The 2,145-nt window shown below is 61.1% G+C and overlaps 1 protein-coding gene across 1 annotated transcript in view; it reads left to right on the forward strand.

Moving 5' to 3' along the window:
* Nucleotides 1-477: 477 nt before the first annotated feature.
* LOC109862162 overlaps nucleotides 478-2,145 on the forward strand; it is a 3,018-nt gene continuing 1,350 nt past the window's right edge. Inside the window, exon 1 of the mRNA XM_020442121.1 lies at nucleotides 478-969. Coding sequence (XP_020297710.1) covers nucleotides 478-969 — 492 coding nt within the window. The remainder of the gene's footprint in view (nucleotides 970-2,145) is intronic.

Here is a 2,145-nt window from a genome sequence, read left to right on the forward strand (position 1 = left end):
GACCAAGTAGGAAACGGCACAATGGCCGCCAGGGGAGAAGAGAGAGACCTACCTCCCTCTCTCCACTTCCCCTCCGTGTAGGTACACGGAAGAGCGCCTGGGAGGGCCCCGGCGTAATCTTCACGGGGTCCCGGGGTCCTCCAGACCAACAGGCACGNATGGCACACCGCTGGGGTTTTAGTGGGTACACCCCTCCTCCGCTCGCGGGCAGAGAGGGGGACTTCCACATAACCCCCACTTCTCCCCCAAAGATGGAGGTATCCATAAAGGATTTCCCCAGCGTCAAAAAAAAAAAAAAAAAAAAGTTAGGTTCCTGGGCGCCGGGCTGCGGCGGAGGGCGGGGCGCGGAGCCCGTTTGACGGGCTCCGCAAAGCCCAGAGAACGATCGCCTTTCGCGTCATACGCGGCTACCGCACGGTGGCCACGGAGACGGCGGGAGTGCTGGCAGGGATCCCTCCCCTGGCCCTCCTTGCGGCAATGTACTCGGTCCGCTATCACAGGCGGGTCGAGTTGATGCAAGGGGGCCTGGCGGACGAACCTCTGCGGGAAGCCATTGCCAACTCAGAGCCCCAAGCCCGGCGACAGCTGCTTCTGGACTGGGAGCAGCTTCTGGACGAGCCGAGAGCGGCTCGCCAGAAGGTCGTCGAGGCTGTCCGGCCCCATCTTTGCCTGTGGCTGAAGAACGGGACTGGACGCCTCACCTACCGGGTGACGCAGGTGCTCACCGGGCACGGGTGCTTCGGTGATTACCTGTGTCGAATCGGGAAGGAGCCGACGGCACAGTGCCGAGAATGTGGGGCGGCCAACGACACGGCGCGACACACCGCGGAGGAGTGTCCGCGGTGGGCCAACGAGCGTCGTGAGCTGGCCGCCAAAATTAGCGATGATATGTCCCTGGAGGCACTGCTTCGCGCACTGGCCTCCGGGGACGACGAGCAAAGAGACGCGGTGATCTCCTTCTGCTCCACTGTAATGGAGCAGAAGGAGACCGCAGAGAGAGAGAGGGAGCGTGGCCCTCTCCATCTCAGAAGGCCTCCCCGGGATGGAGCGCGAGCGGGCGGAGGGCCGCCCGCTGCCCGCGCCCGCCCGGGGGGCCAAGTTCCCGGATGAAATTGATCACCCTCCCCTCCTTCCTTCTCCAAAAGGGGCGGAAAGGATAGGGAGGGGACAAACCGGGACGGCGGGCGTTGGGGGAGCCGGGTCCCTCGTTAGCCCGCCGCCCCGGCCTGGGAAACGTGGGGAAGAGCGCGGTAATGGGAGGCTCTCTCCCTTCCTGGAGGTGGTACCGTCCATTCTCCAGGACTCTTTCTGGGGGAGGGGTGTGGCCTCCCCTCAAACCACCGCGCGGGCCGCGACGGGCAAGGGTGGGGACCTTTGCTCGTCCTGCACGCGGCCCAGGGAAGGGACGGCGCAGCGGAGTGTGCCCCGCTGTGCCGTCAAATAGACAAAGCATGCAACGCTCCAGGGGGGACTCGGCAGAGTCCTACAACGTGAATTCCGGATCCCCCCCTACTAAAAGCAGAGTGGGCACACCATGGAGGTTTTAGTGGGTACACCTCTCTTCGCCTGCGCGGCGGGGAGAGGGAGTCCCACATAACCCTGACTCTACCCCAGGGTCAGGGTATGCATAAAGCATTTCCCCCATGCCAAAAAAAAAAAAGGTTTCTGGGCGCCCGGGCGATTTCCCACCACCTTGTCGTGGTGCCCGGGCTTAGGAGCGGTGAAGTGAGGGGGCCATGCCGGTGGGGACTCTTTTGAGTCCCTGGTAGGGTCACCCATGCTCGGAAGGGCCTTTCACCGAGCTCCCGTACTAAGAGTGGGAATAGAGGAAGGAAAACCTTGAACAAAAACCCAGAGTTCCCAGCTCCGTTAGCCCCCAGAGACGAAAACAACTGGGATAGTGGAGTAAACCCTGACTTCAAATCCGGGCAGGCCGGGCTCGTCAGACTTGGATGTCAACCTGCCTAGAAGAAGGAAAACTCCGAAATTAAACCACCTCTTCTAATCGTAATTATGAGCAGTTCAGAAGACGATTTAGACTTACTGACCCAGAGTGTTCGGAGGGTGATACTCTATTGACCACAGTATGATTCGACACCGCTCGATTCGACACAGATTTATTTGACACCAAATTATTCGACACCG

This window comes from Pseudomyrmex gracilis, unplaced genomic scaffold (assembly GCF_002006095.1).
Source record: "Pseudomyrmex gracilis isolate BER0280 unplaced genomic scaffold, ASM200609v1 scaffold_1432, whole genome shotgun sequence".
Lineage (NCBI taxonomy): Eukaryota > Metazoa > Arthropoda > Insecta > Hymenoptera > Formicidae > Pseudomyrmex > Pseudomyrmex gracilis.